Genomic DNA, 20,335 nt, shown 5'->3' with positions numbered 1-20,335 from the left:
CTACGTTAATCAGAGGGCTGGAGCACCCCTCCTGTGGAGACAGGCCCTAACTGAGAGAGTTGGGGCTGTCAACCTGGGGAAGAGAAAGCTCCAGGGAGACCTTTTAGTACCTTCCAGTACCTAAAAGGAGCCTACAAGAGAGCTGGAGAGGGACTTTTCGTGAGGGCATGTAGTGATAGGACAAGGGGGAATGGCCTTATGTTGAAGGAGAGTGGGTTTAGATTAGGGTATAGGAAGAAACAGTGGTGAGGCACTGGAACTGGTTGTCCAGAGAGGTTGACTCTCCATCATTGAACGTGTTCAAGACCAGGCTGGTCTTGACGGAACTTTGAGTAATTTGGTCTAGCGGAAGGTGATCCTACCCATGTAAGGGGGGTAAGAACTAGATGATCTTTAAAGTCCCTCCCAACCCAAACCACTCTACGATTCTGTGATTCCATGAACTTGGGTAATGCATACCATTTGTCTTAGATGATATTTCTGAATGAACTGAAATATAAGAGATGACCTAAATTCAGAGACTGAGTTCTACATTAAGATCTAGGTGATTCAGAAAAGACCTCAATTAGAGAGTAGGAGTATTCTCTATGTGTCAATATTCACTGTCACTGATACACTGTCAAGGTTGCCTTTGCTCTAATACTCTTGAGCCTGTGTGTAAGCATGCATTGTGAGGTTTTCAGGCTCTATTTAAAAGAAACAAAGAAACAAACAAGCAAAAGACCCCCAAAATATCCCACAGTTATTGGTGAAAGGCATGAGTTACTATTGTCTTATTTCTATTCCTAATCTTATTCAATAGGGCCGTTGCACTCCCAGAAGTTAGAGGCTACATATGTTTCATCTGCAGAAATACATTTAAAATGGAATCCTCCACAGCATTCATCCAGCGCTTCTTTTCATTACTACCTTGTCAACGTGTTGGATACTGAAACCAACATCTGGGAACAGTTACCAGTTGAAAAAAGCAAGACTTCAATAGTCATACGAAATATAAAACCTTATCATCAATATCAGGTATATTTACAGAACGTAGCAGAGAAAGGAACTCTCAGCTGCCATGAGAAGCCTATATTAGTCACAACAGGTGATGTATCCATTTTTTTAAGATGTTTTATTTTGCTAGACAGAGTTTAAATTGAAAATACAAGGCATAAAGGTATTTTTAAGGCCTTGTACAGATTGTGGTTGTTGGGATATTCTTCAGAACCTTCCAGAATTGTGAATATACCAATACCCTTATTTATTTATTCATTTACCTACTTACAGCATATTAGTATGAGATAAAGAAGTGACATTCTGCTTGAGAAATACTGCTTTATAGTTTATGTCTTTAATTTGAGCAAAGTAGAAACATTAGAGTGATTTCTTAATTTTTTTTTAGGTGAAAACAGGTTAATTTATTCTTCTAATAATAGATACAGCAACTCAGATTGTGTCATCTTTTTACTCTGTATACATCCAGTGGAATGGAATATGCTTGCAAAATAAGTCTCTATTTGTTATGAGAAAACAGAAAACAGAATCTGCCTGTAAATCATTTTAAGAAATAAGTAAATGAATCAGTAGTTCTAAAATCATGACATTTTAGAAGAAAAAAATAAACCAGAGACATCATTGGGAAGTGATTGTAAATTGATTGTAAGTTTGATATATGGTTTTATACTGACATCTTTTTCTTTAATCAAGCTGTCAGTCCACCGACAGCTGTTTATATTCACCCAGAGGATGTACAAGAAGAGAGTGTGATCCTTCGCTGGAAGCTGCCACAAGAGTGTCAGGAATCCTATGTTCAAGTAAAACCTAATGCAGACATGGGTGAAACTAAAAAGTTTATATTAAGCAATACAGAAGAATTTAAGATTGATCTCCTAATTCCTGGAACGACTTATGAAATAGCAGTGGCAAGTGTGAATAATGGAACTATGAGTGAACTGAAGACCATTCAATGCACTTTAAGTAAGATACTGTTTATGGTGGAAACTACAGACTATAGCACACATTGGTCTAACTATTGTTGCTACGTCTAACAGATTTTGTAGATCAAATCAATATGCTAAATACCCAAGGATCAAAACTAAAATATAAAATGTTCAGATCCAATCCTAGTTGTTAACAGAAAAGTTAACAATTTTCGCAAGGAGGGTACAGCCTTGGAAAATGCATTGGTAATAGTGACAACTGCAATGAGGACCATAGCTGGAAATCCTGTTACAACTGGCAAAAGAAACTGGGTGAATCATTGATTTGCATTGAAATAGGAAAATACTGGAATGGTTGAAACAACCTATTTATTTTTGGAGATACATTAGTTGTTCTGTGAACTGTGAGAAAGAAATTGCCCTACCATTAGTGAGAGGGCAGTAGGAAAGGAGTAGAAAGAGTTAGAAGTAGTAGTAGGTGAAAAGTAAAAGCTTTACATTGTTTATCAAAGGGTCTTCCTCATCCATAGGGAAAGGTTTATTGAAGGGTCTTAGTTAACCAAAATGTTGAAATGCTTTTGGTGCAGTTTAAATTTTTTGCATATGTGAAAGGAATGGGCAAGATTCACTTGGTATTCAAGTGGTATTTAAAGGCTACAGCTGTCAGACTATAGATACATGAAATGCTGCATTGTAATTTTTTTTTTCTAAATGATTACAGTATTTTGGAGGGTAGCAGTCTTAATCTTTTTTCAGAATTTTTTATATAGGATTAGATTTAATACCTCATTCATGACACAGATGACAAAATTCTAGATGAGATATTTCACAGCTGTCAGAGCCAACTGTAAGGGAAGAAAACTAAACACGTCAATGTTATATCCATCAAACCTATCTCATTCTCCATGGTCATCTCCCTGTCCATATTCACATTTCTGTATATTTTTCCAGCTATCCTTCTTACCTTCCTAGTGCAGTTCTGGTTGAGAAGATAATTCCAGTAATAAAAACTTAAAAGATCAGGTTGTTCTTTGTTTCTGAGAAGTGATGTTTTACTGTGATAGCTATTCGTTTTTGCACTGGGCAAGCATATTTCTCAGTAACTCAGGGTAGTTGCTTCAGATTCACTATGTGGTTTTCATTTAATTTATTTTCAACTGATTTAACATGTGGCAATTTCTTTTTTCTTTTTTTTTTTAGAGCCCAAGCCTGTTCAAATTGTAGTTCCTTATGGGCTTTATAGCAATGCTGTGGTACTATTTGTTCGCATGCCTGATATTGGAGTATTTGATGGCATTTATGTTACAAGTAAAGAAGGACCTAATGCAACATTCACTTTAAAAAGTGATGGTAAAATAAAAATTGAAAACCTTACTGCAGGAACAGAATATGATTTCTGTGTTTCCACAAAAAGTGGAAAAATGTTGAGCTCCTGTTACCATATATATGGTGTAAAAACATGTAAGTATTTTAAGTTCTTATAAAATTGCACCATATAAAATCCTGATTTTTGAACCTTTTTAACTTTATTTTTACTTCAGTGCAATAGAAAAGACATCCTATTCACAAATCATCTTGATATATCTGTAAGCAATTTGTAGTTGTTCTAACATTAGCTGATTTTTAAACAAGACTATAACAATACCTTATAATTTCTAAACTTGCTAAATTGTGGTTTTTATATTGTCTATAAAATGTCTAGCAAGTATTTCAGGATTTGGGGCTGTATTAAATTGTTGTCCTTATAGGCAGCAAAACACATTTTGACAGCTTACTTTAAACCAGCGGATGAGTATCAATGGAGTTACTTCTGTGTCTTGAAATTATGAAGCTCATTCCTCCTGATGCATCTTTAAGCAAGTAATAAAAACATTGAGATTCTCCAAGATAATAAATTCAATAACAAAGACATTAAAAAAAATTCTAGCAAAGGTTTTAAAAACGAAATTTTAGTAGGAACTTCAAAACTGTCTAAAAATACCTGCTGAAATTCTGGTTTGACTTTCCTATTTTTTATTATCTTTATACTTCCATAAGATTTTCTTTTCCCATTTTATAATTTTCCTTTGAAATTCTTTTCTGCTCTGTTTCTTTCAGAGTAGAAATTTTATCCAAGGAAAAATTAAGATAGGATAGGAAGAATTAAGGAAGAAAGAAGAAGAGAATGATGGCAAGACAGAAAAATCTTTCCTAGATTGTGAAAGACTAGAAAGCTGATTTTTTAAGAAAAATCAGCTTTCAAGGATTTTCACAATAAAAACTTTGTGTTTGACCAATCTCGTGACAGGATTTTATAAATTTAGTGGCAAACTGCCTTAGAAAACCCAATTTTTGTCTGTCTCTTCTGGGCCCCCAAAAACTTGGAAGAAAAAAAAGTCCTGATCCCTCACATGTACACAGTTTTTCTTGAAAAAAGTGTGCATTTTGGTATATTCCAGACAAAACCAGTTGTGATAGGAATGAAATAGATGTAAAGAAGAGTGGATACTCCTCTGTAAAGTGATCTGAATTGTACCTGACAAGACTATACTAATTAGGGATAAAGCATATTTGTCTAGCCTGATATACCCAGTTTTGCTGAGCTGTTTGACAAAATTTAAGTACGTTATGGCCATTATGGGGGTGGTATTGGAGGGATCAACTTAATTCTGGAGCACTTTCCCACCTTGGAGTGCCAGCTCTGTCCTTGGAGATGTGTGTGTTCAGCCTCATGTAATTTTAAGATAAAGAAGCAAGTAATTTTCCTATATTTTTTTTTGTTTCACCATTTTTTCCTTTCTCAGTTTTGGAATTGCTGTGTGTCTGCATGCCTGAGATCAGATTTCTATTTGTTTGAATCTATTACTGGTTGTCTTCGCTTTTATGTCTACACAGGAGATACAAAAAGTGTTAGACTGAACAAAGTATTGGATTGAACTGTAATGTGTTTTATGTTCTTCTGTAGGTCTGGCAGCTCCGCTCAATGTACGAGAAGGTGACGTTACTGACACTTCAATACAGATTACTTGGGATCAGGCTGATGGAGATTTTGAGCAATATGAAGTTATATGCACAAATTGTGCAAGTGCTTTCAGGGTATATTTTTTAGAACACCACTTGTGTATAAGCAATGCAGTTATTTGTCAGTCTTCTATTAAGAAGCTATATCCCCCATTAAAATTGTTGGATATACCATTTACATAAGATAAGAAAATTTTGTAAGCAGTTTTGTGAAAGCTGTATTTGTATTTCTAGGTCCAGAAGGTTAAGCAAGAAACAGCAATGTTTTCCAACCTTAGTCCTGGTAAACTGTACAATTTTGCAATTCGAACAGAGAAAGAGGGTTTCAGAGATAGTATTTTTGTGACAAAGGAAATAGACACAGGTGAGACCACAATGTTGTCAAATTTAGTATTTGTTTTACTCCTTATATATGTCTTACTTTCTTTCTGAATTTCTTTTTTGTCTCAGAGAAAAGTAATTCAACCATCTTCATAATTTTCTTACAAATTTTTCTTATTTTCTTATAATTATTCACTTACATTGTTATTTTTCTTATTCTTTGTCTGCAAGTGACTTTTAAGAATCTGAATATGGTTCCTGTGTACGATGAACTACCAATGTTGACTTCCTGTTGACTCAACAAGCTGTACAGTCCAGTAACTGATACTTGCGCACCAGCACTGGCTACCAGCACTACAGAAAACAAATTTTTTTTCTTAGACTTCTCTTTAATTCTTCATTTTTCACTTCAGTGCTGAGTTTGAACATGCTTAAATGTTCAGAGCTAAATTAGTTTTATGATGTTTTCTCATTGGCCTCCCTGTATATCACAAGGAAATTTGGGCTTTTCTACATTTAGGACATTTGATTCTCAGCAGTGTAGTTCTCCTCTATTCTAATACTGCTAGCTGCTTGAACCTAAGAACATGGCCTCTCAAGCTATTAGATCTGGCATGTTATGTTTTCCTCTAACCTAATGTGGAAAAATAAAGCATAGTAGATGTGATTGAAATGGTTCAACATCTGTGATCGAAGATACGTAATGTGTTGTATTTAAGGTACCAGTGAGGTAGAACTGATACAGGAATGTAAAGTGTGATGTAAAATAATTTCTAAGAGGACAAATCATGGAGAGGCAAATATGGAGCAAGTAAATGATAATTCACTGACACTTCCTTTTCAAGAATTAAGGACTTGAAACTAGAAGAGAGAAAGTAGAAAACAAACAAATGCAAATGATTGTTTACTAAATTTGTAGATAAATTGCAGAACTTCTGGCCACAAGATATTTTATGTCATGGTTGTGATCATATGTTCAAGTGCAGACCAAAGACATTTACAAAAGAAAAATCTGCCGAGGTTTACTAAATTAAAAAAAATCACCTTTGGCTCATGAAGTTCTTGGGCTGCAAACTGCAGTTTGGGAGATTAAGAAGGGGATTACCATTCTATGCAATTCTTGCTTTTCTGGAGACATATGCTTTTGGTCACTGTTGAATAAGAGACACTGTGCTACTCATGACTTTGGTCTCTGTCCAGTATGCTACCTCTTATACTGACATTTCTTTTCTTGAGGAATTGTCCATTTTTGAGGAACTCCACATCAGTGATATCAGAACTGCACTATGTAGCATTACAGAGCAGCAAACAGTTTGGCTCTGGATCTCCTGGATAGCAAAAGTCCCTGTACACGTTACCACAGTGGTAGTAGTCTGTATGTCCTTGAGATAAGGAGGGACATGGCATAAATTTTGTGGAGTTTGCATTGGATTCTGATGATGAGAGGCCTGTCATAAAGAAATGTGTTTAAAATGCTTTTTTGAATCAATGTATTTTGTTGTATTGCCTCACAGTACCAAGCGCAGCTAAATATCTGAACTATAGCAGAGGCTCTGAATCAATAACTGTCACCTGGCCACCAGCCCAAAATATATTTGATGGATATGTTCTTTCAATAAATAGTAAAGACTTCAATGAGAAGAAAATGTTACCTTCTGATGTAAGGTATGATGATTACATTTAAAAAATAACTGATATGAACTCAAAGCAGCTGTTTCACTATATATTTAAAATAAGTAGCCTGTCCTGTTATTTATATATGTATTTGATAATTTAGTTGACATATGGTACTATACCATGTACTTTAAGAATTGCATTTTTTTAACAAATTGCAGGTCTCATATGATGTGCTTGTGCAAAGAAGACCAAACAAAATACTGCATTGGAGTGAGCAGAAGTAGAACCTGTGTGCAATTCTGGATGTTTAATTTAATACTTCAGGACTTTCTAGTACTTGAAATTACTGTGAACCATAGTGTAATGCAGCCTATTTAAGATTTCATAATACTAAAATATTTTTTGAGTGACAACATATAAACATGTGTATACACATCATGTGTAAATAATATCCATAAAACTATAAAAATTAAATATATGAAGAAATGTGCATTTCTAGAATCCTAAAGAACACAATCTCTTCTTTTAATCTTTGTAGAATGTACAAATTTGAACATCTTCTGCCAGGCACTGATTTCCTAATCAGTATTGTGACAACCAACGCATTAAAAAGGAGTCACCCTACCATCCTCAAGATTAACACCTGTAGGTTCAGTTTATTAATGACTTTTCACAGTTTCAAATAACTACAGTTGTTACATTTTAAGGTATTGTCTTAGAAAAGCTATTCCTTACTAAATCAATGCATCTTAATAATGTCTGGATTAATTAATGTAAATCTTTCTTTTCAATCTAAACATATTTGAAAGCTACTAAGCATATAAAAGCTTTTAAAACACAAACAAGTTTCATCTGTATTTAATGGGGTTCTGCCAGTAACTGAATCAGCAGTAGTATTAGGACGATAAAATTTTCCATAAAAATTTACAAATTTTTATTTTATTTCTGATTCTATCGCTAATATGTGGAGGCAATTTTCATTTATTTGAAGGTCTTCTTAAGTGCAAAATGAAATCTATTACTACATGGAACTATAAAATAATGAATTACAGTAGTGTATTCTGCAAATGCCAATTTCCTTAAAATTAATATAGATAATTTTAAATTTAAATTTTGCATTCTCAGATCCTGATCCACCATCAGATTTACAGGTGTTTGGACAAGAAGAAAATACAGTCTATCTTTCTTGGAAACTACCAAGAGGAGGATTTGATATGTTTCAGGTGAGATAAGGATGGGAAGAAACCAATGTAATTTTTTTTTTGGTAATTTCTCAATGAAGTTATCATTCTGCACGTACTGCAAACCCAGCAATAAACATTTGTCTGTATAACCCGTGGAAGCATGAGAGGGAATACTGCTATGGGGGAAGACCAGCTAAATACATACTTCCTATTGCATAACAATTTAAAAAAAAGAATATTCTAAAATTATACTTTTCATAGCTTTCAAAAATTGATTTTTCAGCTAGTGTGCAATAAAAAAGATTACAGATCAAGGGTTGAATGCAACTGAAATGTAATCTTTTTTCCTTAGCTTTCCAAATTTGTAATACAAATTTGTTTAATTACAGTGAAAGATAAAAAATACATTCCATATAGAAGAATCTAAATGTTTTGTTTAGAAAGTTACAGAATAAAACTTTTTTTTAATACAGCAATTTATTAAACAAAACTGCAAACATTTGATACCACCCATACCCTCCTGGCCTTGGGCATTAAGAAGTTTAGGGATTTGGTTATATGTAAATAAAACTAGTTACTATTCCTGACTTTGTTCAATCATTTATACTTTGGAATTTTTTTATGTCCTGTTTAAAAAAGTATTAGAAATAGCTAGTACTTCCCTGTTCACCATACCCATACTTGTCATTTTATAAACTTCAATTTTCTCAATTGTCTTTTAAGCAGCATTCTTTTATGGAAGATGTTCTACATCTCTTATTATCTTTCTCTTTAGTTTTTCTAAGCCTTTGATATCCTTCTTGAGATTGGTTGTTCACATAGGTGTGGGTACACAGTGGAGTAATCAGATGCTTCCTATTTCTTTCCTAGGCAATAGCATGCTGTCTACCTTTCTGACTACTGTCAGACTATTTTTAAACCTCTTCTGTGAACATTTCAATTTGACTGAAAATTCATAGTTCATTAATAATGATTCTGTGTGGGAACATACTTACCATTGAAACAAATATTTCAGTTACTATTTCTCAGATGCCTTGTCTACACTGAGTCTTCACTTTGTATTTTGGTCTGCTAGTGGTCTCTCCAACATCCAGATAAGCTCATTGTGTGTTTAAATCACTGGTTTTATAAGTTATTACACCCTTTTCAATTTTCTTTTCAGTCTCTTTTGGCCCACTAACCTGTGTTTCTGCTCTGCCTTGCTTCCTTGTGCTTCTTAAGTTAGCTTGCATAAATTACATAAGCGTATAGACTTTATTTTTCTTGTATAGACAAGGTCTGCAGTTTTTAATGATATCATTCTCGAAGTAATACTTTTTACTATTCAAATGGTTTTGCTCTTTCTGCATTCCCTCTACAAAGTTTTGAGTCATATTATGTGTCAAAGTTGCATTTCAATGTTTTTTATACCATGACACATTTGGGTACTCTCCATAATTTTCTTTTAATTTGCTTGATCATTGTTCAGTAGCTCTCCTTTTATAATTAAATTTCACTACACTGGACTTTTAATTTTTTTCTCACAAAGAAGCTGATATAACAGCGTGGCTCTTCAGCATTTGTAGTTTGAATCATATCACTTGCAAAAAAATCTAGAGTTATTTTGCTTCTCTCACTTCTCTTTCAGAAAAAATTCATTATGACATCTAAATACTTAGTACATGGATCATATTTCACTATGACATGCAACCAGTCTCCCTTTCGTGTCCTGGCTTTTGCAATCTGTCTTGTATCATCCTTTGCATTTTGCAGCTACTGTGTCGGCACAATAATGTGGTCAATAAAACTTTGTGATAGTGTAGTGTTGTTTTAAACATGTCATTTGAATCAATATAGATTTAGAGATATAATCTTGTACAGTTAATTTACTAGTCTAGGATATTTTTTAGTATACAATGAGACAAAGTACTTTCCTTAAAAGGTCTACATGGTTTATACTCTAGTACTACAGTGTTCAATTATTTTACTCCCTCTCTCCCATGACTTCAATTATATCCTTACCTAAACCTTGAAATCTAAGTATCCTTAGAATAGTTCCTTGATATTTCTTCTCTCTTCATTAGTGTAAAGTTGCATTGATCTGAATGGATAAGAGTAGCCAGTTAACCTCTCAACACTGTTTGCTGGTGTAGCCTGGCATATTTTTACAAATTTTAAAATTAAATTCAATTATCTTGTTCCTGTTTTGAAACTGTTCAGATACACTTTTGAATGTGGTCATGCTATTTTTACCATCCTGTGGAAAATAATTGTCATCTGTAATATTGATCTTTATGGCATGGTATTATTGCTCAGGATCTCATAGAGCAAGCAGCCAGTCACATTAGACAGTGCTTTGTTTGCATAAATGAGCTTATCTTTAAATCTTTAATGAGAAAGGCTTCCGTAGACTGGTTGCTTAGTAAGGTGCACCTGCATAAAAGGGATCATTTTACTAATCATTTAAAATTAATTATGTCTGATCAGCAACTCTCTATGCAATATATTGTAGTTTGTAGAGCGAAGAGTTCACAAAAGGTACTTTCCTAACTTGTTTATACTAGATGTAAATCTTTAATCTATAGCTTTGCTTCTAGCATCTTGCAGTGCTGTAATTCTAATAAGGTGATGACAGTTTCCAAGATTTAGTTTGCATGAATAGGCACCATGCTGGTAAAATATACAGGGGGGAAGCGGATTGTTCTTCCATAAATGAATAGGAGCTAAACCAAAGTGCTTTCAGGTCACTGCCATGTGTATAATATCCCCCTTCTGTTGGAGGAAATAACATGTGCCAGGACAGGACTTGCTGATGTAGGCAGTTGCAAACCTTGATCTCAGCATCAACAGCCATGCCTGAGAAACCCATGTGTGCATGTTGGAGATGCTTGTCTAGTGCCCTCCTCTGAAGGGCAGGCACAATCTGCATCTTGCCTTTCACTAGTGCATCTATGAAGCAGTCTGCAGTTTTCTATGTCCCCACAAAGGACTGTCACAGGAATTTTTTTAGTCACCTTAGAGTTGCCTGGGAGGTCAGAAGGAATCCTCACAGCCTCTAGGAGTTAAGTGCTCAAATTTCAATTACTTGGTATCTCCAGCAGCTTTATTCTCTGCAGTGGCTGTAAACAAAAGAATTTTCAAGGCATAACAGTGAACAGAGTTGAGTGACTGATTCCTTGGGATTCTTTTTAGAATCTCAGCTCTGAAGAGTGCACAGGTGGAATTTTTGGTTGAATGGTTTTGGGTGGAGTCTTTTTGGTCTTTTTTTTCCCCTTTGTTTGGTTTGGTTTTTTTGTTTTGTTGGCTTTTTTTTTGCCACAAAGGTACAGAGTTAGTTAACTGTACAGTTCATCAGTACAGCCGTGTGACTGAGCAGTCAGAGTATACTTTATTATCCTTCCTCCAAGAGCAAAAATCTGTAAGCCATGACTTAACTTTGATTCCTACATCTACTTTCAAAATCATTGCTTTCACCACTGTCTGTTCACTGGGCTATTAATGAATCTTAGAGTAATTGTGGATCAACCTTGTGGCACATAATACAAAGCTTCTTGATTTTTTTTGTCTTTAAAATATGGAAAATGTTCTAAATATTTTTATATTTACAGGTAGTTGCAATCTCTTTTATGAAGTTAAATGGTCTAATATAAGAAATTATTTTTCTTCAATAGCTTTCATATTGTCCAATGAATAATGAAAAGCTGATTATCAGAACTATTTATGACAGCAGAGCTGTAGTGCAAAATCTGGCTCCTGGGACAGAATATATTTTTCATTTAAGGACAGTTAAAGGCTTGGATTCCTCTGTGGCTGTGGAGAAAAAAGTCATCACAAGTAAGAAAATACCTTATGTCGTTTTGAAAACCAGTAAATATTCAGAGACATTTAAATCATTGTTTGTAAGTGACTGAAAAGGGTCACGCATTTCAAAATGAAACTTTATCTTTGGGAGGCAAGTTCTACTTCTTCTTTAGATATTTGTTTAAACAGGACCCTTCCACATAACACACTGGATTCAAGTTGAGGAGTGTAGACATAGCTGAAGATAGCTCTTTGAAAAACAAGGTGAACTCAAAATCCTTTCAGCTCTAACAGAGCCAGAATAGCTTCCTATACTTTGAGAAACACCTTGAATTTTGTTTACAATTGTTTCTGCATCTCTTAAGTTCTTGCAAGCCCGTAGTCTCAGATTGCAGGATTGTTCCTGTACAAGGCCACAGAACGCTTAATATAGTAAGAGAAATTGTGTTTCAAATAGCTTAACAAGGTCCAGAAACCAGTATCTTGCACTCATTTTCTGTCTCTGAGCAAGCATGTTTTCCAATACTCCTGTGATACAACATAAAAAGAGGGAAATTTTTTTTGGAAGAGTTTTGAAGAAAAAGATTTATATAGAATTCTGACTTGCCAAAGGGGATAAAAAGCAGCTAATTGTAATCAGAAAATAAATCAACTCCCACATTTATGTACATGCACATCGTAGACCTCCTCCCTTTTTCAGTGGATTTTCTATGGCTTGTTTGGGCTATAACTCCTTATATGAGTTAATAGTCAAGGAGGCTCTGTTTAGTTATTCAAAGATGAATGAATCTCTAAAAAAAGCCCCAGATCTAGTTCTGCAGATTCTTGATAATGAAAAGTGAAGCACAATAATCATCATCATGGTCCTAAACGTGATTTTTATCCTCAAGTAAATATTTTCAAGAGAATTGTGGATGAGTATAATGTATGGCTAAATTATGGAGAGTTTACTATATAATTTTAATGGTAAATCTTTAGGATTTTCTTTCATGTTGAATAATAAGAACATGTTAATTAATATTTTTTGGGAAAGTTTCAAGCAAGATAAATTGATAATTTAGATGATTTCTTTTAAGAGGAATGGAAACATTTTTCTTTCCTAACTGCAGCTGTGCTGCAGAGGTTAATGGAGGTGTTATTTGTAAATTATCTGCAATTTCAGGAATCTTAATATAGTCAAAAGGATTATTTAAAAAGGAAAAAAGCAGTAATCACTGAGACTATGCTATTTACTGTGTTCCTAAGTGAACAGATGAACAGTTTTCCAAATTTATGTGGCCTATGATGTATTTTAGAAAACTTTAAACTGAATAAAATCTCTACTTCTGCTTAAAAAGTGTTCCCATTCTCATTCTGTTTTACCAGTGAGCAGTGTTAGTGTTCTTACAGAAGATCCGATAAATTTGGAATTTTCTTCCCTAAATTACATAATGCACACAGGAGATACATTCCCAGGTTTTACTCTGTGCAACATTATGGCACTGTTTACTACATAGCCATACAAACATAGTTCTAAAATTTGTGTCAATATTTCACAATGCTATGAACTCTCAACTAGTTTAAATAAAAAATATCTATTTTAAAAAATTAGTATTTTCTTATGTTTTAAGGACTAGTGATTAAATTTTTCATTATTAATCTGAATAATTTTTATGTAGAACCTGCTGGGATATGTGGTCTGACATTAAAAATGGTAAATAGTTCATCTGCAACTGTAATGTGGAATCCAACCAAGACAAACTTCACTTCTTATAAAGCATCTTTATCAAACAACACCTTTATAAAAATGTTAAGGATTCCAGGAACACTGGCTGACTTCACTTTTATGGACTTGACTGCTGGTGGCATTTACAACTTCACACTGCAAAGAGTGAAAGGAAATACTGAAGGAGCTTCTTCTTTCATTGAATTTGTAACAGGTCTGTACGGTTTCTTGCTTTCTCTTTGCCAAGGAATGGTAGCTGCCACTAACAATTCATGTTTAGCTTTTTACATCTCACTTCATAGCATAACACTGAAATTTCAGGAGATCTTGCATGTAATAGTTTGCTGTCATTCTGGACATACACTACTTATACCCTATCCAACCTGCATGTAGAGATACACTACCAGAAACATAATGTCTTTAGCTGTGTTGCATTTCTTTTGGCCAATTTCAGGTCTTATCCTGCAAGGAGTTACACATGAGCTGGTTTTACCTTACCTCTTTTCAGCAGGTTTTTTGCAGTGAGTGAAGTTAAACAGGTTTAGAAATGTTTGTAGAGTTAAGGCTTTAGATTGTAAGCTACTGAGATTAATCCTGGGTTGTATAAAAAGACCTCTAAAAGCATAAAATCCAGCTTTAAAGGAAGTTGAGATCCATGGAAACAGTAGCACTGATGACAGCAGCAGGACTTAAAATTTATAGGTATATACTAAAAGGAAGAAACTATGCTCTCAGTTAAACTCGTCCACCTCCACTATTGTTCTTATATTTTTTGTTCTGTTAGTGTTAAAATAAAGCAATGAGTTAAAAATGAAAACGAGACAATACAGACTGAATATAACATCTAAAGTTAATATTTGTATATTTTAATATTTTAGATTATTTTATGGCAGAACTGGAGTAATCTGTTTGAAACAATTCTGCAACTTTGAATAGTCAGTGCAAAGAGTTTGTGAAAGATATATAATCTAAGCAGATTTAGAGCAAATAGAAAAGGAGTGGAGCTCTTTCAGGGTGGAAGCAATATGATATTCAGACTGCGCAGTACGATACTAATGTGTAAACAGTGTTAGAAGATTTAGTCTGAATTCTGGAGAGCCATATTAGTAAAGCAGACAGAGAACTGAGTGCAAGGGTAGTGGTGAATTTGAAATGTGGCAAATAGCATCACTCGCAAATAGCTTGCTCTGAGAGATAAGCATAGGGAAAGCTGTTAGTTGTGCATATGTTCCAGAGTAGAAAGGAGACAGATACACAAGGCTACATTTTAATGGCCTATTGAAGAACTTAATATTTGATTCATTATTAGGCTTAGAGTGGATGATTCATATTTAAAGGTGCATTTAAAGGCAGATGAAAATGAGATAGTGTGACAGGAGCAGGTGGGAACTCGACTTTAAAAAAAGGAACAGACTACCCAAATTTTGGGGACTTAACTCACTAGAGTTCATGGAATTACTAGGATTACATATACATGAAATGTATGAAAGAGTTAAGACCAGCTATATGTTGAATTTCAACAGCAACTCTACTTATGTCAGTAATAGTAGCGCTAACTTTAAGGCTGAGGGCAGCAGAAACACCAGGACTGTTCAGCAGTGTTAACTGAACACTGGGCAGAGATCCTTGAGCTTGCTCTCTGGGAGTGGAGATTTCCACACAATGTACTTGGGAGCCTATCAGCCAAGTCTCAGAGCTAGTATAGCAACTGTAGTACCCAGACTAATTAGCAATTATCCTTCATGTAGCAAGTAAACTCTTCTTGGATGCTTTTACATTTAGTCGTACCTACTAATATATTTTTCAAGGGTGTTAATGTCTTTTATTCCAAAATTCTCTTTCAGAACCTGCAAAGCCAGAAGGACTTAGATTCTTCAATGTTTCATCATATTTTTTTTCACTGTATTGGAGACTACCATATGGACTTGTAGACAGATTTCATGTGGATCTTATTCCTGATCATGCTTCTGTTGTTATCCTAGATCTTGGAGTTAGGAAGTATCAAGTATGTGCTTTTATTACAGGACTTGCATGGCCAGCTTTTCCTTATGCACTGTGCTGGTGAGAAATTGAAACTTTCCCCCTTAGCTGTTTAATGCGAATATGAATATGAAAGTGTTAATGAAAAATTGGTGAGAGCAAATTTCAGCAAACAGAGTTTGTTACTTAACAACAAGTAGTGAGTTTACTTTTTTTTTAAAGTCTACTAGAAGGATACAGCCAGTCATCCAAGGGTTCATGAATAGTTTAACAAGGGAAGGGCAGAGCTATTGAGTAATACAGACTCATTAATTGTGCACTTGCCGGGAAGATCTGCGCTTAAATCATTAATGCAGGCAACACTTCACTGCTAAGCCATCAAAAAGATATCGGAGCACTTTTTGATTCTGCGGTCTGGAAATTATAACAGTATTAACAGAAATAATGGTTGTTCTGGATATTTTGCTTTTTTTTTTCATTGGAACTGCAAAGATACAGGTATTTTATATAGCAGCTTGCTAAAAAAAATTAATTATATTGATTTCAAAGGATGGGCTAGCTTAAGGGTCAAAACCTTGTTTTTCAGGTTGCTTTTTTGTTCATTCTTTCCAAGAGGAATTCTATAATGCCTCATCTTTACTTTGATAATGATAACACAGAAAAACCTGTATAGTGATTCTCTGATAAAATTAATAGTTAATTTTGTTGTTCTTTAATATTGAATGTTATACTTATCTTAGGGAGGATAGTTAAATAAGATAGCAAAATACTGTAGTGTAGCTAACAGATGTAACCTACTATCTTTTACTGTTGCAAATTCTGTTATATCTCTAAAAGCTTATTGACAGATCACTTTCAGTAATGAAATGATTAAATTTTTCTGTGATTTTTTTTTTCTGTTTTGTCTTCTGTTTTCTGTTTGTTTGTTTTTTCATTTTTATGTTTCTTGGTATAAGACTTAAATAAATCTATGTCCTATTTCAGGCTGATTTTTCTAATACTATTCCTGGAACAACATACAATGTTACAGTGTCTGCAGTTTCTTCTTCACTTTATAGTTCACCTGCAAGTAGAACAGTGACAACAAACGTGACAAGTGAGTTAAAAATGACTGATGAAATTTCGTTGATTTTTTTTAAACTAAACTTTTTTGTGTTATTATATGCACAGTAGTATCCAAGAAATTATAATCAGTTTTGAACAGTGATTAAAATCTTTCATCTTCTTTAACTGTTTAAAAATACACTGAATCTGATCTGTTCTATGAGAGCATGAGAATTTTCAAGCTTTTGAAAAATTTACTATTGTGTTATGTAGTAATATCCATACCTCAATTTATATGTATAGTGGCACATACAGAAATGTTCGGAGATATTTAAAAAAAAAAAGTAGCCATATCAGATGTGTTTTTTAAGACAGCGAATTTGCTTTTGAATGTGTCATGGAAAAGAACTTTAATTAAAATGCTGGAATATGTCGAATATCAAACTGTCATTAAAGTGTGGTTTTAAGACAAAGATCTTGAGCATTACATTTTTTACATTCTTACAGGAGAATAGTTCCAGTGCTCCAAAATTCATTTAATCGTTTTTGTAATAGGACTCTAGCCAGAAAAAAAGTTTTTTTTTCAAAAGTACATCAGTTTTTGGTAGTTTTATGAGTTTATGCTGGCAGATGATTTAATTTCTCTATAGAATCTGTGAATCTGTCTCCACTATTAGGAAAATTAATTAACAACTGGTTATGTGTATGGGTTTTTTTAGATCCTGGACCCCCTGTGTACCTTGCAGGTGAAAGAGTGGGCTCTGCTGGGATTCTGCTGTCATGGAATACACCACTGCATCCAAATGGCAGAATTCTCTCCTATATTGTTAAATATAAAGAAGTCTGCCCATGGAGGCAAACAGCTTATACACAGGTCACAACAAAGCCAGATAGTTTGGAAGTTCTTCTCACCAATCTTAATCCTGGAACGACTTATGAAATTATGGTAAAAGCTTTACAAATGACTCTTAGTATTTTGAATTCTGATTAATTGTAAATTGTGTAAGTTTATAGTAGTCCCTATAGAGTTTTCAGAGGGACATTGCTAATAAATTGTTGCCATATTACAAAATACACTAGTCAGGTGTTTGTTTGCAGTAATGTTTTTGAATGTACTTAAAAATATTTCCAGCCAAAATTGTATTGAAATGTAGTTTCTTCTATTGATACTCTTATTGAAATATGGCATTATGTGCTAAAATATGAAAAGCAAAGGGTAGAATTTTCAGAAACATCTAAATCCATCCTCATCTTCATTGAGTTTTAATCTTTCAAATGACTGGTGCACTTTGGATATTACATGTAGATTTCTAAATAATCTCAGCCAGATCCAGAAAAGAAGGTCTTCTATGTATGGAACTTGTTTACATTGAGATTAGGCACTCCTGATCCATCTCTGAACTCTTCAACAATACATGACTTCAAGTGGACAGAAATTAACTGCTATTCTCTTGGCAGTAGTTGCCAAGCAATTCTTTGCCTGACTTACTCTTTCACAAGAACCTCGGAGAGGTTCCTCTTTTCAAAATCAAGAATTAAATGAAATTATGTTTTTGATTTGCTTCATTCCATATCATGACCCTGAGATTAGCTCAACTGGTTAAAGCAGGGTGCTAATAAAGCCAAGGTTGTAGGTTTGATCCCTGTTGGGCCCTTTATTTTAGAGTTGGACTTGATGATCCTTCTTGGGTCTCTTCCAACTTAGAATATTCTCTGATTCTGTGATGTAATTTCATACAGCACAAACCTATAAAGAAAATTGAAGTTGACCAGGCTAGGAATAAGGCTGTGCAAGGATCCTTTGTAAGGGTGGTGTGTGTATGTAAGAAAGTAAAAAATGTAATTATGTCTGCCATTGTGGGAAAGTTGCTCACTGTCAATCTAGTGCTGATAACTGTGCTGATAAAGCCAGTATATCCACAGCTTGAGAAATTTTTATCATTTAGACTCCTGCCTCCGGTCATCTACTAAAAAACCCCACCCCCCTAAAAGAAAAAAGTTTTTCTGCTATTTGATAAAAGCATTAACACTTGGGATCTAAGCAGATCAATCTCCTCAGATAAATGACATTATTAAGAGAACTCAATTTGCAATCAGGAGTACCACCAGAGCTCTTCTGTGGGGTTCATTATTAAAGGCTTTGGAAATTACATCCTTTGCTCAATATATAAATCTTCCTTGGGAAAACTGTGAGGCATTTTAAGTAATTTGTTTTATTTAGCAGTAATTTGCCCTTTCTTGATATATATGGGAAGAAATTTTTCCCATTCCTGATGCCTGAAACATTGATCTTAGAGCAGAATTTGATTCAATGATTTGTGACCCACTAATAACCACTAAGGTGGAACACTTTCTACTTCATATATGTGTACAAAAAGAAATATGACTTGTTTTCCTTCTCTTGAGGAATTTCTTGTGGTTCTTTGGTTAATGTTTGAGGTCTATTGTATCATTAGAAGTAGCTCTTGAATTTTGTATAAGTGAAAATTCTTCACTGTTTTAGGGTACCTGGCTTGATCCTTTTGTGAAATTCTTTCTGGTAAATAATGTGACATTACCGTTCATCAGAGCTTATAAGATTTGAATATAGGTTTCCAACCTGTTTGTAACAGTCCAGTCTTAATTTCTTTACATCTAATAAAAAACCAAACCAAAACACTTTTAAAGGAATAGCAGTTACAAGAGTTAATTTTCTAAACGCTGGAGAGCTATGGATAATTTTGAACATCTGATCATCGATAATTTTGTGAAATTATGCATGGAAGATTTTTTTTTCTAAACTTAAATAATCGGTGACAACATAAGTCAAAGCATAAAAATTAACATGCCTTCCAAATGTAAACTGCAGCTACTTGAACCTTGGATAGTACTTTGTTATCTGCGCAGTAAAATTGTCCTTTTTAAATGTTTCCAAGACTTTTTGTACAATGACTCTTTGTGGCAGTGGTGTCTAGAAGTTATCAGTACATTGTGTAAGCATTTATTTTGATTTCTCTTCACAGCTTATCAGTGCTTGTAGCTGAAACCTTTACCATGCAAATTTTTGCATGCTTATGTCATAGTAACTTTGAGTTGTCTTGAAACTACACATATGAAATAGGAGTTTCCATGTCTATCTTAATGCCAATTTTTCTTTCTGAACTCTTTTTTTTGAGATGAGATAAAAGCCAGTGTTTAGGTGAGGATATGGCTTTAGATTCATGTAATGCAATGTAAATACTGTCAGAATTTTCTGACTGCCTGTCAGTCCCCTGAAGCTCTCCAGTCAATTTCCTCAGCTACTGCAATTACTGTAGAATTCACCAATGCTTAAGGATGTTTCAAGTCATTGTCTCTGTGATGCACAAGTAGGTAGGGTTGGCTATAATCATGAGGTGTGTGTGCATGGGGGGCATGTTCGTATGGCTTAGGAAGGAACTAGCCAGTGACACAGATTCTCCTTTACATCCTAGATGTAAAGAATACACTACCTTGTATTTCTTTGCTGTGTTTTTCTGCTAGGGCTTAGTCCTTTTGTTTAAACAGCTTTACAGTCTTTGAAAGATGCACTGTTTAGTGCTGAGAAGTGATTAGAACAAGTTTCCCTGTCTGACCTGTGGGCTCCCTCTGCTTTTTTTTTTCCCTTCCTGTGTGCTGTCTGTCACTTCTATAGTGATCCACACTTAGTTTTGCACATCTGCCCCTTCTCACCCTGTGTTCCCCTAGGTCTGTGCTGTCAGGTCCCTCAGTGCCACTGCCACACCTTTGTTGCTTGATGTTGGCAGGAGGGAATGACCCTGGAG

General features: G+C 34.4%; 1 protein-coding gene across 6 annotated transcripts in view; it reads left to right on the top strand.

Moving 5' to 3' along the window:
- PTPRQ (protein tyrosine phosphatase receptor type Q) overlaps positions 1-20,335 on the top strand; it is a 136,985-nt gene that overhangs the window by 16,096 nt on the left and 100,554 nt on the right. For 4 of the 6 annotated variants that reach the window (XM_064655578.1, XM_064655577.1, XM_064655583.1 and 1 more), the window contains exons 8-20: positions 803-1,087; positions 1,690-1,959; positions 3,123-3,383; positions 4,867-4,997; positions 5,157-5,286; positions 6,758-6,908; positions 7,399-7,505; positions 7,986-8,083; positions 11,695-11,857; positions 13,483-13,743; positions 15,374-15,534; positions 16,494-16,605; positions 17,273-17,499. In XM_064655578.1, coding sequence (XP_064511648.1) covers positions 803-1,087; positions 1,690-1,959; positions 3,123-3,383; positions 4,867-4,997; positions 5,157-5,286; positions 6,758-6,908; positions 7,399-7,505; positions 7,986-8,083; positions 11,695-11,857; positions 13,483-13,743; positions 15,374-15,534; positions 16,494-16,605; positions 17,273-17,499 — 2,357 coding nt within the window. The other 2 variants (XM_064655580.1, XM_064655582.1) reach the window with 2 other exon arrangements.

Source organism: Pseudopipra pipra, chromosome 5 (assembly GCF_036250125.1).
Source record: "Pseudopipra pipra isolate bDixPip1 chromosome 5, bDixPip1.hap1, whole genome shotgun sequence".
Classification (NCBI taxonomy): Eukaryota; Metazoa; Chordata; class Aves; order Passeriformes; family Pipridae; genus Pseudopipra; species Pseudopipra pipra.
This window is presented reverse-complemented; position numbering and strand designations above follow the sequence as displayed.